Source organism: Artibeus jamaicensis, unplaced genomic scaffold (genome assembly GCF_021234435.1).
Source record: "Artibeus jamaicensis isolate MK-2021 breed Jamaican fruit bat unplaced genomic scaffold, CSHL_Jam_final contig_241, whole genome shotgun sequence".
In the NCBI taxonomy this organism is placed as follows: domain Eukaryota; kingdom Metazoa; phylum Chordata; class Mammalia; order Chiroptera; family Phyllostomidae; genus Artibeus; species Artibeus jamaicensis.
The window spans coordinates 1190242-1205286 of record NW_026521509.1 but is presented as its reverse complement, the minus strand read 5'-3'; the positions used below and the strand labels follow the sequence as shown (position 1 = coordinate 1205286).

At 42.6% G+C, this 15045-nt stretch overlaps 1 protein-coding gene across 1 annotated transcript in view; it reads left to right on the top strand.

Moving 5' to 3' along the window:
- The first annotated feature begins 1941 nt into the window (after positions 1 to 1941).
- Positions 1942 to 15045, top strand: part of PCDH11X (protocadherin 11 X-linked) — a 428759-nt gene continuing 415655 nt past the window's right edge. The window contains exons 1-2 of the mRNA XM_053662426.1: positions 1942 to 2063; positions 2506 to 2776. Of these exons, the coding sequence (XP_053518401.1) occupies positions 1942 to 2063; positions 2506 to 2776 (393 nt within the window). The remainder of the gene's footprint in view (positions 2064 to 2505; positions 2777 to 15045) is intronic.

Genomic DNA, 15045 nt, shown 5'->3' with positions numbered 1-15045 from the left:
AGAAAATGTTGTGCCATATATTATAGAAGGGTCTGGACTGACTATAAAGCAGCCATGTAGCTGAATTTAGAAGTTACTCTGAGTAGAATTCCAGAGCCTGTTCCTCTCCAGAGTGCTCTGTAAAGCACCTGTCCTGTATGAGCTTCCATTTCGGGAACTGAAAAAAGTGGATAATGATACTAACCTGAGTCCATCGTGATAATAACTTTAACTACTTCATAACAGCCATTGAACAGTTCTCTCCCTCTGCCTTGGGTTTCACTGGACTTCTTAAGAAATCAATTAATTGGTGTCCGATGTGGATGTTTGTTATTCATGATTATTGGTGCTCTGGGAGCATGTGCATGGCATGGCTTTGCCATGCCATCCTAGATCAATCAGTGGGTTTTTAAAAAAAATTTCTTTGAGTTCCTGACAGAGTCTCCTCCAGCAAAACCCAAGAGTCAGAGCTGTAATAAATTAACTATCTCGGATTTCATCTCCAAGACATTTCCTCGCTCTTAAGAAGAGGATAGCGCAGGAGGTGGATACAGGACGAGGCAAGTGCATCAGTCCACACTTCCCCGTGCCCCCACTTTCATGCAGACCGCACTGAACTGCAGTGCTAATGTTGCTGTTGCTTTCAGCAATGGCTTTAGGTGTGAAAAAAAAAAGAAAGAAAAAAGGGAAAGTAGGGGAAGAAAAAGCGATGTGAGGATTTATTTGAACCAAGATTGGAAACTTTAAAAATATGATGAATTGAAAAGATGGTAGTTATTAAGGTGGGGGAAGAACATACTGGAAAAAAGAAGTCATAAAGAGGTGTCCTTCAATAATAATTTTTTTAAAAACTTCCCATTAAGATTCTATTAAATAAAATCAACTCGTGATAATTGGCAAAATTTTCCATTTTGGGTGTTTTATCCCTATGTAGATATATTCCACCTTCCATTCAGCAGAGAAAAATAAAAATGAATAATGTGCTCTTGGCACCAAAAAACATGATCTACTTTCCCCCCTTTTTTATTTTAGGAAAGAGAGTCTCCTTCAGAAAAGAAAGCAAGCACTAGAAAGTTTGTTTTTTCTTTTGGTTAAGCACGGGAAATGTATTTTCCCGTAAAGCCCTGCACCTGGTTCATTCTCTGGCCTCTGGGTAAATTTAAGGATTTGCACCTTGGAGCAAGAATCAGAGTGGAGCAAGAATCAGAGTGGACCAAGTGGGAGGTTTTGCTTGTGGTTTTCGCTTTTAACCCCGTGACAGGGGCAGGGGAATTACTCTTACTTCTACGACCCATCCAAGCCATAAACCAGCCACATTGCCCCCGGTCGATTTAGTAGCTTTTTGAGACCTTTCCCCGCTCTGCCTTCCCGAGCCCGCCCGGTCGTCGCCTACTAGGCAGCTGGAGCGCTCTGGCAGGCACCAGCCTTGCGGCTCAGGGCTGGGTTCCTCCCTCTCTTGCATCCTTTCCTACCTCGGAAACGCGCTGTCCATGCCCACGAAGCTGCCTGATGCCCCCCCGGTAGCGAAGCGACTGGACCCCGCTAAAGCAGTCTGAAGCCATCCACCTCCTAAACGCTTACTGGATAGTTGCTCTCTCTTGTAGCCAAATGCTAGGTCTTCCCCCTTATCAATGTCCCCGCCGTCCCCAGAGGATCAACGTGAAAGGCAAACGAGATACCAGCCCTGACTCACAGTTCAGTGTGATATCACACAGTCTCTGCTCCAACTGCGGCTTGGCCGGGCTTTGGCCCCTGGTTGCACTAGTCTGCCTTAAGTATCCTTTGTATGAGAAAATGGAGCTATTGGATGCTCGTTCTCTAGCTGGAGTCAGGGCGGCCAGCGGGATCGCGAGAGAAGCACACATCATAAGAAAAATAAAACTTCGGTAACATAACGTGAATTAGTTAAACTTCAGGGGAAGCCTAAGAGAGCAGCTAGCGTTGCCCTGAGTAGAGCAGTGCATGCCCTCGCTTTTGCTCTGCAAAGCAGACATTCCGAAAGCCATACTTTTTCCCTCAGTAGCGGGTCCCAAACGCAAGTGGGCAGCCAGCACGGATTCTGACGCCTTCTCGGGCAGCGAACAGTAACTTCCAAAGCTTACCTCCATCTCTCCCCCGCCCTTCTCCCCTGCTCGGCTTCAGCTGGGAGGGGCCAGCCCCAAGAGCGGCGGGAGATGTAGGGTGCAGGGAGTGGGGGACCACAAGGGGGTACCCAGCAGTTGGTGATGCTCCATCCCCTCGCAGCAGGCAGCCCAGGCACTGGTTCACTTCTCTCGCGCGCGCCCCGAGCTCCACTCGCTCAACCCCCTTCCTTCCCCCTTCTCCCCCTCCATCTAGTCCCTCCCACTCGCCACGAAAAGGGCTGGCTCGGCCCAGGCTCGGTGCAGAGCTCTGTCAGAGCGAGAGGAGCTATAGTCTGAGCTTCTGTGAGCCTGAGCCCCTGTAAGTCTGAGCTGCACCTAGCGGCCGGAGCGCTAGTATGAGAGTCTGAAAACCTGATCCCCTGTAAGTCTGAGCTGCACACAGCAGCCCGAGCGGAAAAGCAGAAAGCAAGCTGAATAGAGTGGCGGAGACAGTGGCGACCCCCGCGGCGACCGCAGCGGCACTGGCAGCCCAGGCCACCCCAGCGGCCGGAGCAACCCCCGAAGCAACCTCCACAACAGCGGCTGCTCCGCGCACTGCGAGCTGTAGCGGTAGAACCCGCTACAGCAATCACAGTCTCCGTCGGGTGTTGAATTCTTTTGCCTTTTTCTCTCTCGCTCCACTTCACTCTACTTACACAGGCTACGATCTCCGGGTAAGTATCGGGTCGGGTGCCAGAGCACAGTGCAGCATGTGAGGTGTGAGTCCCGCACTTAGTGCTCCCCGACTTCCTGCTGCCTGCTCCTGGGGGCTTGACTGTGACCAGAGTGGTTTTAAAGACGCTTCTGCTGTCCTCCCTTCCCCCTACCCCTATCTCTTTCCTGGAGGTAAGAGATAGAGCAAACCTCGGAGATGAGCGCATATAGAATATCTTTTTAGCACTGTCACCGCTGGGTTTGGCTTGGTTACTTTGCCAAAACTCTCACTTCTATCAGAAAAGTATCCGCGCATGAATTTCCCCGACATTGGCGGTGAAGAAAGGTCCTTCACTTAAACAAATACAGCCAGCTTCAGCGAGGCTGAGAGAAACTCTTATGATTGGCGCTGGTGCTGAGAAAAGATCCCTCTGGGGCTAGCTTGGCGGAGAGGTCCAAGCTAAGGGGCAATGCCTGGAGCGCAGCGCCCACCTAGGATCTCGTGCGGCTGGGCCCCACTGTGTTCTTATCTCTGGGGGCTTCGGGTTTGGATCTTTGCCAGGCTGACTCCAACCCTTGGGGATCCGACCCTTTGAGGAGAGAGACGCGCAGCGCAGCGCGACAAGGAGCGCGCAGGGTTCCCCGGGCCTTTCCGTCTGGCGCTCGCTTCCCCGCCCTTCCTTCCCGCCCCACTTACCGGGCTTTCTGTGCTCAGCCAGCACCTGCTGGATGTGGGTGGAGATGGTAGGTGCGTAAAATTATGCTGATTAAAAAAAACACAAAAACTCCTTACCATCGCGTAGCGGAGAAAAACCAAAAACGGCATCCTTTTCTCATTGACAAAAAGGAAAAAAAATACTTTCTCAGAGCGTAGGGGTTACGTTTAACAGGGTTCCTCTGTCTCTGAAGACATGACTTTTCATCCCTTAGGACCTTATCCCATGAGTGAATAGCGTTTACTGATATAGAATCAAAAAAACAATTCATCTAGCCACAAAGGAATTATCTCTTTAAGCGCGTAGCCATAAAACGGCCTCTTTCCGCGAAGAAAACGGCCCTATGTAAGGCCGTCCTCGGAAAAGGTGACTTTTTAACAGCGCGTAGCTGCGCATTGGTCCTTTGGAGACTTTAGAAGAGCTCGTTTGGAGACTAAGCTTGCATGTATGCGCCTTTCCAAGAGTGGGAACCACTTCCTTTCCTCCCCGCAGGAAAGAATTTTAGAGCCCAGCTGAAACCAGCCCTTTGGCTTCCAATATAAATAATCCCGCGCTTCGCTGCTTTGGCTGCCTTTGCGGTTTGGGGTGCGGGGCGCCTGGATGTGTGTGTGTGTGTGTGTGTGTAGAGTGCGTGTGAGCGCGCGTCTGCGTGCGGACCCTCGCATTTCCGGGCCGGGTGCCTTTCTGTTAACGTGTTGGTTGCAGGGCTGGGAATCAAAAGTTGCGCCACTGCGGCACACACCCACAAAGCGAGGATCGGACGGAAAAGGGGCTAGGACAAAAGAATACAGAAAATTAAACACAAAGAACAAAACCATAGCAAGTCCATGTGTAGAAACGTCCCAAGATGGGATTTAAACCTAACATAGGACCTGTTTCTGTAGGAGGAAAAGTGTGGACAACAAAGTCTTTAAAATCGAGATAGGCAGGGAAAGAGGCAGGAAATATGGGGAGGGGTGACGGTATTCAAGATCAGCTAGCAAGGTGCTAGCGCTGCAGCAAGGAAACAACCTGCGGAGCGTGCACGGAACAATTCAAAACACAGCACGACGCCACGACGCGGGAGAAGGTAGCGCTGCTTTACGAGTAAAGCAACGAGGCCCCTCTCGTAAAAGGTTAAAACACGTGGGATTGAAAAAGGTACTTGCGGGAACCTTATGAACTCGGTACAGAATAAATGGAATTCCACCCTCACTCTTGTTTGAAATAAACTCGCACAATCACGGCTGGAATACCAGCCTCAGGACTGACCTTTGGTTCGTGTTTTGCGGAGTGGGGGGGGGCGGGTTTGAAAGCAAGTCGAAGTGATGGTATTCCTACACTCGTTCCCCTTTCTTGCCTTTGTCTGGTTCCTCGGAGGAAGCGCGGGCGGTGCTGAAGAAGGAACCGAGATGGACGTGCTGAGATGTAAAGATACCTTTCTCCCTCTTACTGAATTAAGATCTGCCCCTCGCAGTTTACGAGGTCAGAGTCCGGCCGCCACTGCGGTGCACTGGCCCAGGGGCGAGAGAGCGCCTCTGCCAGGGAAGCCCAAGAACCGCGTTCTCCCGTAGCCTTTGCAGCGGCAGCCCCTCCTTCTGGGGATGCGGTCAGTCCTTGCCAGGCTCGACGGCCTGGAGTGTGGTCTGTAGCTCGCCCCGACCAGGGAGCCCGGGCAGCCCACCCCCGCGCGCTCCCTCCTCGCAGCCGCAGTGGCTGCTTTTCGGCCACCTCCCCGCGCTAGTACCCGGGGCCCCGCCTTCCGCGCTCCTCAGTTCCCGGGAGGCGCGCGCGAGGCCGGGGAGGCCACGCTGGGCCGGGTGGCGCAGCGGCTGGTATCGAACCCGGCGATCAGACGCAGGTTTCGGGGCTTCCCAAGCCATTTTCCTCCTTTGCCCTGCCCCCGTCCTCTTTCCTTTTTATCGTCACCTTCAGGATTCACTGTGAATTGACTTATGCAGCGGCATTTTAGAGGGCAAGTTCATCCAATGAAATAATAGTTGCAATGTTAAATTTCCGCTCTTTTCTCTTCTGCCCTGCTGATAAGGAAGGGGGATGTGGAGACCCGCATTTTCCAAACCCCGAGGCTGCCTCAGCCAGCAACAAAGATCCCTAGAAGCCCAAGAGGGTCGTCTTCCCATAGAAACGGTGCGGTGGGGGATGGGGGCAGCCGAAGGCAATGGCGCGGCGTGGGGAGTCCCCATAACTGAAAGAAGGGACTGCAAATTGGGACAGAAAGATTGTAGGAGCCGCTGCCGCGGGGGAGACGCCACCGTGCTCTGTAGTGTAAGGACAATACAATAGTAGTGACTAACTATTGAGTCACTTGCACCAAATAGACAAGATGCACTAATGGGAAACCCACTGCGGTTTCCCTTCCAAGTTTGCTCTTTCTGTTTCAAGGAATGACTTCCGCTTTCCCGAATTGGAAGCTAATCTGTTGCCCCGATTGCGAAGTTTTTTTTGTTTGTTTGTTTGTTTTTTGTTTTTAATCCTTGGGAGAAGAACTGCAGGGCGCAGTTGGAGAAAGTAGTTCAGGGCAAGAGGGGGAGGGGACTGAGGCAGGACGCCTGCAGGCACCTTGGCCTTGGGTCTGACTGACCTTCCCAATGAAATACCATTCAGAGGACATAGCTAGGAACTGCTTTCCTGTTGTATTTTGATTTGCAGGCAGCTGAGAGGTTTGGGGGAAATGGCACAGGAGCAAAGTATTCTTCTAGTTTGTAAATCTAAGGTTTTCTCTTTAATGGAAGGTTTCATTCATACACACACACACATCTTAAAACTTAAACTTGCCATGCCTTTGAAATACAGGGATGAAAAGGACATTCAGACCTAGCGGAAACACACACTCATTTTATGGATTGCAATAATTTGCTAAGTGTTGAACATTTTAATCACCTGAATGAGATTTGCAGGAACCTCCCCCCACCCAAGTGTAATGGTGGGTTTTGGTTACTTGGAGCCCAGGCAGAAGGGATTGCAAGTTTCACATTATTTCTTCTTTTGACAGGAAAAACTTTTCTGTTTGTATGAAAATAGAAATTCCTGATTGGTTACAGACTGCCGATTACAGGGAGAAATCTGGTAATGGATTTCGTAAAAACGGAAAAGTCTCTATGCAAGCAGTCCACAATGGCCTTTAGCCAGGTTTTATGAGGTTGTTTGGGAAGGGAGGAGAGGCACGCCCACCAAAAAACTTTATATTAAGTACTGGCTTTAAGCTACATTGATGAAGTACTGTGGCTTTAACGGCTGCCAGGGTTTTCTGAAATTCAGGGGCCGAAATTTTGAAACATCATTTTCTCCAAAAATGTTTCTTCACCTGTGGTATAAAGGTGTCATCCATTTACTGATTCACCAAAGAATTTACAAACATTAACTAGTTACTTACTGTGTCAGAAATATAAAAGACAATGTGAAAAGGTGGTTTGAGCCTCCTGTGAGCCAGGAGACTCACAAATTTATGATATAATGTGATAAAGGTGCTAATTGAGCATACTGGAGAGAGGGATTAATTTGTGCTAAGAGGTTGAGAACAGATTCCTAAAGAAGGGGTGTGTCTGTGGCTTTGACAAATAGGCATCCCTGGGAAGCTGCTACCCAGGGAGTGGATCTGGCCAAGTCTGACACAACTAAGTAAAAGCAGATCTTGGAGTCTGATGTCCCACTTTGGAGTTTAGAGGTATGTACTTATTTGGTAGACAGAGGCTGCCTTTGAAGATTTTTAAAGCAGGGGTGTTAGAAACAATGAAAGGGGGTGAGAAAATTGGGCCGTTGATGACACACAATAGAAAGAACATTTATTGTTGTTTTTTTTTTAGCTGTAATCGGCAAGTCACTGATAACTTGATACTACTCATTGCCCCTTCCCTGGCAGCCTTCAGAATTCCTAGTAATCGACCGTCAGAATAAACACCTTCAGCTGCTTGGAAGTACACTTAGCTCCAGCACACCCCATTTCCCACACATCTCCCTGATTCCTGCCATCTCTCCCACACTTGCCCATTTCTGCTCTCTCCACCAGCAGTCAGAGGCCCTTAATCTTGGCCTTTTCCTCCCCTTAACCTCTAGCAAAACACCTGTATCTGTATTGTTTCCCCCCTTCTTGTCAATCTGTCTTCCTGCTTCTTCCCTGCTTTACCTACCTAGGTCATTTCTCCACTCATTTCTACTCTATTTCATCTTTCACCTTGGACCTTCCTTCCCTTCAGTGACCTCAAAGAAGCTTTGAAAAAGAAGAGGGAGAAAAAGGGACCAATGACCCTTGACATCAAACTCACAAATTTGTCAAATGTTCCTCAGCAAGATTTCTTGCTGCCTGTACGTGCCTTTTGCTGTTTTATTTCAAACAAGATTTATAGTGGAATTCCTCAGGTTTGTTAGACTTTTCATGATGCCTGCAAATGTCTGCTTTTCTTCAGATACAACTAAGGGTTTAAAAATTGGAGTCCCAACTTTTCTGAATTTCTCACCACACACTCCCGAGACCATCGCTCTGCATAGCCCATTCTTTCTGGTGTGTCCTCTTCCCAGTGGTTGTTCCCTTTATGTTTTCAGTAGAGCTTTCTTATTTTTATTTGTCTCTGCTTTTTGCTTTGTGGGACAGTCATAATGGCTGACATTGAAATATTTGTATAATGTACAAATCCCTCCCACACATGGGATTTTAAGGCCTGGTCAAAGAAGGTTCACACCGACGTGCACAGTAACTATGTCCATGTTCAGAGGCAAAGGGACCCTTGTTTTTGTTTTAACATTCTTAGAAAGTTGTATTTTGGGGTGTGGAGAAGGGGCAGTTCTCAGATCGTCCGTGTGTCCACATGTAGTGGAGTTGGCTGATTATCCCTGGGAACAGGACAGGGAAGAAAGAATGTGCCATAAAAATAGGCAGTACATTTTTTTTATCAATGCCAAGTGTACATTTTACCTTTGGGAAAAATAAAATATGTAAGTACATTTAATTGAATTGACTTTATATTATAACATTATAAAATTACATGTCATCCTCTGAGCAGAGTTCTATTGTCTGAAGACTTTATTAACCATTCAGTGTCCAGAATGAAGAAAACTAGGTAAGATGCCTTGATATTTCAGACTGGCTTGAGGTGTTTAAATTAATCCAGTCCTATTTGAAATGGTGTTACTTTCCAGTAGTTCACTCGGAAGGCACTGTCCCTAAAATGTGCTCATCTTTTTCCTAGGAGAAAAACAATCAAATGACCAGTATGCCATGGTCCCTCAATACTCACACCCTGTGCACCCTGGAGTGTAAACCACACTTATGTCACATGCGGAAAGGTCTTTGAGGGTTAAAAGTTTAAAAGTATCTTTTGAGATTTGGTTACACCTGTGAAAGACTGCATTCTCCTTATCAGACTGTGAAAATGTGAACAATCTTTTTCAATGGCCGTGTTTCAATTGGAAGACTGACTTAGCAGAAATCTTAAATGCTGCTATTACTTCCAAAAAGTCCTCCACTGATCAAGGACATAAGCCACCCTTTTAATTGTCTTTAACACATCAAATCATTGTAGTAAAGTGTGAAACCGAGAGTGACAGTGGCTGTATTAGTCATTTGCAGACCAGGTCTGAAATAGTGTTTTTATTCCCCCATCTAATCACTTTAGGATGGTAAAGATTTGAGGAAACAGAGAAGAGGAAAATGAATCCTGGGAGAGGATTTTTCTCTCCTCAATGCAAGTATTTGATTAATGCGAAATATATTTTAGGATGACAATAATGGAGCTAATTTATTGATGGATTTTAATGAAACTGTATGGAAACTCATTTCACATTTAAATCTTTAAGTGACAAGAATGCCCATCGAGATTTGTGATACTTTTACAATCCACTTGCTGTCATATGAAATAAAAACAAAAAAAAATGGTTGTGGGCCATACTTGTATGAATTTGTTCTCTTTAATGTCTTTCATTTGTATAGTGTCCTATTTCTTATAATTTTACAAGTAATATTTTAGTCTCATAAAAGACTTTGAGTAGAAAAAATCATGGTCATATCTGCTGGGGGAAACAGGTCAGGCGGGAAACATCTTGGCTTTTCACTTGGTAAGCGGGTCGTTGTTTTCCAATATCCACACACTCTGCCTCTCAGCACTGCCTTGCCTCTCTCTCATTTCTGTAAACATATATTCTCAAGCATCAGAGTGTAACACCCCCTGAAGAACAAGAAAAAACGAAGAGATGCTTCCTGGATTAAACAATAAGAATCTGAAAGATGAGTGTATTCAAGTATACTTAATATACTGGTGACTTGTGTCATTCCTGTTTAGTCTTTTTGTACTAACCCTGTACAAGTTACCTGATGAAATAGCAGGATTATTGACATTTCACAGTCATATTGACAGTACACAATCATAGATGCTCATATACTTCCTCTGTTTTCTTTATGAAGAATCCAAATTATGAGCCATCATTGTGACATTCCATAAAGTTTAAGTTTACTTCATGTGGCAAATATTTAGTGTTAGAGCCTAATTCATTTTTTTACAGCATCTATATTTTCATATACAATTTATTTTAAGGCATATTTGCCAATGATTTTAAAATGTCAGATTTTCTTCCGACATTCCATCTTTTTGGTTTAATCTTTATATTTTCCCCATTGCCATTTAGCCCCCTTATATCCCCATCCACCCAGCAATCCCCACACTGTTGTCTGTGTCCATAAGCCCTTACTCCTTTTTGCTCGATCCTCCATGCCTAACCCCCCACATTTTATCCCACTCTCCACCTATAAGTCTGTCCCCTTTTCCTCATTAGTTCAGTTTTCTCATTACATTCTATATATAAGTGACATCATACATATGGTATTTGACATGCCTTCTTTGAAGCAATTTGTTTTTGGGAAACCATTGCATAGGCAAGTATCATATCAAGCAAAATGACATGAAGTGCCAAACATGCAAGTCATTGTTCGTTATAGCTAGATTTATAAACTTCTTTATCCAGTAGTTGTTCACATGGGGAGTGAGAGCAGAAGGTTTATTTAAATTGTATAAATGCTAACTATTTTATGATTTATATTTTATTAGCATCTAGAGGGTGATCTTGGGCAAATAACTTCATTTTCCTGGAGTACAGTTTTCCCAAAAGTAAAACGATGATGTTGTAAATTATATCAAGGAGCTTTCCAATGAAAAAAATATTCATGCAGTGTTTTACAAACAATGGTAGACTGAGAGAGCATTTCCTCCGTTCCCTTGGCTCTGCAGGTGTTACCAGTTTTACCGCATCAATCCATTACCCGTCGCTAATGGAAAACCTGTTGCTTGTCCACCATTGCAATGCTTGCGATGTGGAGGGTCGTGAAGGGCAACCCGTAGACAAATTTTAGGGACTACTTGCTTTGAGAAGCCTACATTCTGATCGGTCAAAAATAAGGAGTGGCCACAACAACCAAATAAATAATATATAGTCACATTAAATTAAATTCAACAAATATTATACCAGCTGGTCTATTACATTACACTGAGTAGGGTCCAGGTCTCAATGCTTATTTTTTTCTTTGCATTATTAACATGGACGATTTCCCAGTGTGGCTCAGATGGAGAAAATACTATGTTTTCCACACTTTGTTTTGAATTTAGATTATTAAAAACCACCATATTGGGCATATTACATTATAATAGCTGCTGCAAGGGAGTATTGACATGAAGAATAAACCAGAATATCAAAGCATTAAATTATATAAATAGTTTAAGTATTTAAAAATTACTTGACCTGAGGGAGTGGGGGTTGCTGGGTGGAGGGGGGTTAAAGGGGAAAATCAGGAGAACTGTAATAGCATAATCAATAAAATATAATTTTAAAAAATGACTTCAAAAGCCCATTTCCTTATGATGGCAAGAAATACACATTTCTTGAAGGATGCTTTTATGTTTTACAAATGCATATCTAAATAAAGCCTGAAGTTTATATTTTCCTGAAGGCTTAATATATTTCAGGATAGATTTAAAATTCATTTCTTAAACTTTCATCTGTTTGCTGCCTTATCTTCTTGCCCATGAACTCAGTTTTAATACCCAGGAGATAAAGCTGATTATTTTACAATGTGATCAAAGCAAGATTATTTGAAGGAGTTTGAATCCTTTGAATAGCATATGGATCCTGAATGGATGAGTCATAATTGCAGACAAGAGTAAACAAATAGGGGACTATAAGGCCATTGCTTACAAAGATAGCCATAACAGTAAAAGCATGTTAGGAAGAAATAACACAATTTCTAATCAATCACCCTCAGTGCTGATGACATGTTAGTTTAAAATTCAGTTGCCAGGAAGTTATAATGTATCCCTGCAGATCTCAGACTTTAATGTGCATACCAACCATCTGTAAATCTTGTTAAAATGTAGATTCTAATTCAGAATTTGGGGTCTGAAATTCAGCCTGTCAAACCACATTGAACCGAAAGGGTCATTTCTGAGTCTGGTAAACAAGCTTGAAAAACGTGAAATAAGTGAAAAGGTAACAGTAAAGAAAAAGAATTTGATGTAGCTATTTTGCAAAGGGTGAAATTTTAAAAAATTACAACGAATTACAATTATTGCTCATGTATATTACAATTGGTTTTAATTTTGGTATAACTAGCTAATTGAAAAACTGTAGTTCAGAATAAAAAAATAAGTTGCTTATTCATTATATAGTTAAATCTGTTTTTGCCAGCACTGTATACATATAATTGTACCACTTCCAAAAGAAAACTGGCCATGCAGTATCAATAGCTCACCGACATTTTACAAATATTTTCCAAATAGAGCCCCCCAATTTTTTGAGCTACTGTAGACCTCGAAAATAATAGTTTGTAAAATACTGAAAACAACAATATCTGTTAATCATTCAGATTTCAGGATAAAATTGCCGGCTCCATTTTATTAATCTTTTTTGAATCCATTGTTTTTATTTATTTACCGTATGACATTTTCAGGGAAACACCACCACCACCACCACCCATAAAAGAGCCTTGGGGGAGGGTATTGTAGATTTGCTCCATTTATTTACAACTTCGATAGCAGCCATGGACATGAGTCAAGTTTCAGTGTTTAAACTGTGTGTATTCAAACTGTGTGTGTTCCCAGGCTCGGTGTGGTTCGGATAAGGTTAGACCGATAACTGAAAATGTGGTCGCTTCGAGGCTGGGATTCATGTCTTCACTGTGAATTCACAAGTCAATGCCTGCCCAGTGAAACTATGCTAGACATTTCTGAGCTCTGATGCCTTAATGACAAGAGCAGAGCTTGTTTGGTGGCAACTTGAGGATCCCAGGAAACAAAAGGGTCAATTGGATTAAAATGTTCTTTGTAAGTGCTAAATGAGCTTGGGTGTCTGCCAAAATTGCCTTGGATTTCATTAGTCTTAACATTATTTAATGTGCCCGAAGAGGTACTACGTATAGCAGCCAGAATATCATATATCTTTGTTTTGGAGGGGGGAATTCCAAAGTGTACAAAAAAAGAAATGTGAAAAACAAAAAAAATGTGAAAAATAACAGTCCTCTTCAGATTTTATATTCAAAGACTAGAGATGGAAACTCTATAGTAGAAATATCAGTCCAATGAAAATATGCCGCTCATGCCTTAAGACGGAATCAGGAAAAAAATTGAGTTCATTTACAGTGGCATTAGAACTCATAAATGATACAAAATTGAATACAATGTGAAAAATCAGGCTATTTCAGGATGATGGGAACTGAAAGAAAAATATAATTTCTTGGACTAATCTAACAAATATTAGAAATATTAAATAAAACTGTCAATCTAATTCAACTACATAACTTTAAATCACTTTTCCTTTTTCCTGTTTTAGAGGCAATATAAATATATCTTAATAGAGTGAGCTTTGTTAATACTGGGACTATTAAATAAAACAAAATATTGTTTAAGTCAGCAAAATTTTAATCATAAATCATATAATTTTAGTAAAGATTTAAAGGACATGGCAATGAAGGGTGAGAACAATTAACCAGTAAATATTTGCACATAATGTACATTACATTTTGAAGTACTTATCATTGCTAATAATAATAATGCAATTGGATGAGAAACTCAGTAATAGCATTAATAAGGAACAGAGTTGATTACATTCATTTAGGAGAAAATATTAGAATCCCAAGTATAGATTACACTGCTGGACAGCCGAAGGAACCATCATCATTTAAAAAATAGGAAGACACTGGGAGAACAGAATGTTTAATATTGCCTTAGAAAACGTTATTACACTTTATATCTCCCTTATGCCATATACTAATGATAGCACCTTAATCACCCAAGAACATGCTTTTGTGGTTAGCTGAAACAGCTGTGTTTCTGAAAACAAACAAAAGCTTTAAAGCAAAGATTTATCATGAGTGTCCATCAAATCAAACGAAATTACCTTAAATACAACCTTGCAGTAACTACAAAAGGCACTTCTACCAGATTTTAACTGTATGAATAATTGCATTAAGATTTTAACTATTTTCACAGCATTTTAGGGTGTTAGAGATTTTATTTCCTCTGAATCTAACAATAGTCACGACAGGCAAAAGAGACAAGTTTTTCTCTGTTAAGATGTTATACCTACCATGTCTCAGGCAGCGCTACATCCTTTCTCTTAGGATCTCCCAAAATATTCATTCCATCCACCAATGTGGGCACTAAACTTTTAGTTCCAAATATTATTAATGAAAAGTCTAACAATGTATTTTACTATATTTAATCTTTTAAGAGTTTTGAATTTGTAGGAGAATATTTTGGTGAGCACTCATTGAATCTTAATTAGGCTCAATTAAGATAATACCCCTCCCTGGCCATTTAACATACTTGATAACACAAATACTCAATGACACAATAGCATAGTGGACTAAAATATAAGAATGTCATTAAGTTGAAAAAGAGAGGAGCACTCAAATGGATAAATCAATGAGCCTTTTTTAGGGGGGGAAATGAGTATTTGGTTCTAATTTAAATAGGCTCAGAAACCAGAGCCAAGTTCCTACGAGTTTTCTTTCTCTGTGAACACAAAAAACAATGTTTGAGTGAGGATGGGTCTGGAAGGACAGTATTTGAAAGAAGAAAGGAAACTTTTTTATGGCTATGGTTTCACTCAAGTACAGAATGGTAAGTAAGAAATGAAGGTGTGTATGGCTTTGGCCCTGGCTGGACCCACTTGCGGTCCCTAACCTTGTTGTCTCGTTTCATTCAAATTGCATTTAAGCATCAAGCATTTCAACAGATGGACTTTTGTAATAGTAGTTAACCACGTGGGCTGACTAGTTTCACCCGCTGCGGGATCACACTTTCTTTTCCCTTGGAAGAACCAGATTATTAGAAGGTATTACAAAAATATCTTCTGTTGTCAGAGCAGCAGGCCCTGTTTAGTTTCTTTAATGAATCTCATGAGAAAATTAGTAGACTTAAAAATATAAATGGTGACACATACTCTGCCGAAGGGCTGCTTAGTACAAAAGGCAAACACTGTCCTGCTTTGCTATGTTTCCTTAAAATTGCAGTGTTTCTACACAAACTTGATAGTCATTTGCGAATGTGTGAATTTGTGTTTGATAAAAGACTTAACATAGAATCAACTAACACTCC